Here is a 3941-nt window from a genome sequence, read left to right on the forward strand (position 1 = left end):
AACAATGAGAGATGTGAACAAAAAGTTTTCAGTGAGGTACTTTTTGAATCTGGTCCTGGTGGATGAGGAGGACAGAAGGTACTTTAAGCAGCAGGTATGGTACTTCCCATGCCAATGTTTTGTTCTGTGAACGTTTGAAAAACACCTAGAAAGCACCCCTCTCCTAACCTTTGGATTGAGCTGTAACTAGATAAGGGTCTGATGAGGAGGTCAGCAGATCTTTTACACACCCTGCAGGAATCCCAGGTGAGCAATACTTTGACTAGTCTTTTAGTTTTTTCTTTTTAAAATAAAAGTAGTACCTGCCCCACCCTTTTAAAAAAAACAGACAGTAAAGAACCAAGAATGAATTAAAATTCTCCAGAAGTCTACCACCACTCGGATTCGTTTTCCAGATGTGTTGCTCTTTAGTTTATCCCTAGTGAACAAATACAGTTCTCCATGATCACTTCTAAGGGGTACATAGTACCATGGTTTCCTTATTGGAGTTTATGATTTGCAGTTTTCTCTTATTAAACTATTCTTTTATAAATGTCCATGAAAGGACACTCAATTCTAAGACTCCTTAAAGTAGTTACAAACCAAGTTTTCATATGAACATCAATGAAAAACTTTTGGTAAATATTGGATGAAGACTGATTAGATTTGTATTGTGAATTAGATTAACAAATATTTGAAAGTCGAATCTTTGTGTTTGAACTAAAACAAGACAAAACTATTTTTTATAAACATGGTTTTGTCCTTTAGGTTCTCACATTTCAGATGGGAGAAACAAGAACAATTATATGTAAATTAACAGAAAACTTACACAATGAATTCTGACAGTCATTTAGAAGAGATAACACTTACCCTACCAATCTTGCCTTAATGCTGAATAATTATGGGTATTCATAATTTAATATAAAATCTCATTAAATGTACCACTTAAAAATCACTTACATATGGCAGCGCTATTGGATTAAGTATACTGCTTCCCATAGGCCTGAAAGTTTGTGAGTTTAATGTATTACTGATTGAAAGTATTGCCAGTCATGATTTTATGAAGCAGATTATTATAGAAATCTCAGGGTGGGTTGCTTAGAATTAGATAAGCCGAACATGGGGATTTGCAGAATGTAGGGAAAGAGCTCAGACAGGTTTATCTGAAGTGCATTCGAAGCAGAGGGCAACTCAGTTTGGTTGGTGGAGGTGGGAGGTGTAGCCACGGAAAGGAGATAATTGGATAAAGGCTTTGGAAGGCCTGGTTGGAAATTTATCCTGGAGGCACTGAGAACTATTGGTGAATAATCCAAGCACTGTTTTAGTAAGACTAATCTGGTAGTGATCAACATCTCACCTTCCCTGCAATTTGACTTGGGTTTGATTCCTGAACAAGGCTCCTTCAGTGGCAGCCTTTTTGTTACTATGAACCTGAGTAGGTTTCAGTGGATCTTCCACGCTAAGATGGACTAGAAAGCAAGGCCTGGTGATCCAGTTCTGGAAATCAACCTGTGAAGACCCTGTGGATCTCGATGATCCAAGGTGCAGCTGCTCACGGGGATAGTGCAAGTCTGGGAAGCATTGTGTTGCGCTGTGCATGGGGCTGAGCTGGGGCCTGACTCCATGGCAGCTCCAGACAATAATCTGGGAGTGATCGGAAGAAAGGAGCCTTGGTCCAGGAAGGCAGAGCCATCATCTGGAAGCTCCTTTTTCAGTATCCAAGGCTGAAGTGGCCAGGACCATTCAGTGCCCTTGAATGAGGGCAGTGGAACATAAACCAGAGTTTCATTTAGAAATGCTTTAAGTCAGCAAGAGCTAGGCTCTTTTGTCAGGTTGGATTGTTGGTGGTGGTTTGCTGCTGCTGCTCAGGGCAGAGGAGGCAAAAGGCTGTCGAAGATGTGGACTGGAAGAAAGCTCATTTGTTTGGGGAACTTTGAGTAAAGAAGAGTTTAATGTAGTGGTGGTTGATATTCAGGTGGCATTGTCTGTCACGGAGGTGGCACATTAATCTGTGGCTGTTTTGTGTTTGTCTTTCCAGGAGATCATTTTATGGAGAAAAGCTCCTGAAAAGCTGAGGAAACAGAGAACAAACTTCCACCAGCGATTTGAGTCTCCAGAATCACAGGCATCTGCCGAGCAGCCTGAAATGTGAACTGACTAGAGGGTCACAAAATCCTCCCGAAACTGTTGAGATCAAGTTCAGCCGTTAAAGATGTGGGTTGCAGTGTGTAGGGGAAAAAAGGCCAAAACTCCACATGTAATAGTCTTCCTTTATCTTACAGTGCTGCATTTATTTTAGGATGCAACTAAATGTTCTCCATGTATATACTTAAAAATAAGCGCTTTCTTTTAAACACTGAAACTTTCTTAAGCTGCCATTTTTTATTGTACACTTTGATTTGATGATAAGCACTCAGATATGCATACACATACATATTAAGGATTTTCCTGTCAATAGGCTGATATTTGTAACTGCTTTCTGCATAATAGTGAATACCTTTTTCTTCGCCCTTGTCATGTTAATTCTCTACATGCAAAGATTTAAATATTTGTGTTCAAATAAAATGAGAAAACCTAAGTGGCCCTTACACCCTGCAGAGATGCAAAACGGTATATAATTTTTTGTGTGTGTGCAAACTACATATATCTGCGTTAAACACAAGAAATGCCTCTGGAGTGTTTCACTGTAGATGCTTCTGAGACTGCTCTTTCATGGCTTCCTGATTTGTGTGCTCTTTGAAGTTTTGAAGTCTTTTGGTATGAGTGAATTTGTTTTCACAGGATTATGTAGCATGTCATTATGGCCACATTCTTTCTTTCCTTTTTCTTTCAGAATAGGGGAAAGCATATTAAGTAATCATTTGCTGTTCAAGCAGTACCCCTGTATGTTTTCTGCCATGGGGAACTGGCCCTGTGTTGGCATATTAGAATTTGTTAAAACTATAATTTTTCTATAAATACACATTTCTTAACTGTAAGCACTCTTTTTGCCAGGTAGGTGGATATTATTTTCTTGACCTCAAAAGTGCATTCTCCTTATTTCCCAGGGGGCTTTGTGAAGGGACTCGGGAGGGCCTGGGAAGCAGTAGTTATCCAGAACTGGGCACTGTCCTTTGGCCACACTGGACCTTTGGCGAATTAAAGTTCCGATTTAAACCACATTCACCTTATTTCAGTCTTAAAAACACCCTTAACTTTTCCCGTGTATCCAAAAGGGGAAAAAGGTTGCACTCCTCTGTTGCTAGGCATGGGGTCTGAAGCACGAAGTAGGGGGTGTAGGTACCAACACGAAGCCTGCTATGTGGAAACTGCTTCACTTACGGTTTTTGTACCAGCATTTTTTATACACTTCAGCGCAAGTCTTGTCAGTTAGCCTTACTTTCTGAGTAAGCGAAATAACCCCGTTACATTTCTGTAAACCTCTTGATTACTATGGCCCTTTGACAAAACGATTGGTAACCAGCTGTTCTGTTGGAGGAGAAGTTCCATGTGCCATGTGCTGGAGCTTGATTTTAAATCTGGATTATCTGTGAAGGGTAATACTTTCCTTCATGTAAGTGCCTGTTTAGTTTTGAAGTTTAAAAAATGCCAAATATTTTCATGGCCACTTGCATGTAGTAACCTAAAAATAATCAAAGCAATTTAGAAAATCAGTTCTTTAACCAGCCTCAAATTGTGCAGCCATGATGTGTATAATAAAGACTTTGAAACATATGGAGCTTGCATTTTGAATGATTAAAAAAGAACAGCTCTATTCTCAAATCTGTTCTCATTGTCAGATTTATTGTTGAAAATAGGATTTCAGTCGCTTAGGAAGCATAATTGTGATGTTTTTATAAATATTAGTTTTAATTTTAAGTGGTTATATAATGCTCCCTGGTCAATTCTGACTCAGAGCAACCACATAGGCTAGAGGAGAATTGCTCTTTAGGGTTTCCGAGACTATAACTCTTTTTTTTTTT

The 3941-nt window shown here is 39.2% G+C and overlaps 1 protein-coding gene across 1 annotated transcript in view; it reads left to right on the forward strand.

The window, feature by feature from the left end:
* The window catches only part of VPS26A (VPS26, retromer complex component A), a 36077-nt gene extending 32384 nt beyond the window's left edge, over positions 1-3693 (forward strand). Inside the window, exons 8-9 of the mRNA XM_045291266.1 lie at positions 1-94; positions 2018-3693. The exon at positions 1-94 is cut by the window's left edge and continues 3 nt beyond it. Of these exons, the coding sequence (XP_045147201.1) occupies positions 1-94; positions 2018-2131 (208 nt within the window). The 3' untranslated portion in view covers positions 2132-3693. The remainder of the gene's footprint in view (positions 95-2017) is intronic.
* The last annotated feature ends 248 nt before the right edge of the window (positions 3694-3941 follow it).

Source organism: Echinops telfairi, unplaced genomic scaffold (assembly GCF_000313985.2).
Source record: "Echinops telfairi isolate 266 unplaced genomic scaffold, ASM31398v2 ScPeMD7_70;HRSCAF=299, whole genome shotgun sequence".
NCBI classification, from domain to species: domain Eukaryota; kingdom Metazoa; phylum Chordata; class Mammalia; order Afrosoricida; family Tenrecidae; genus Echinops; species Echinops telfairi.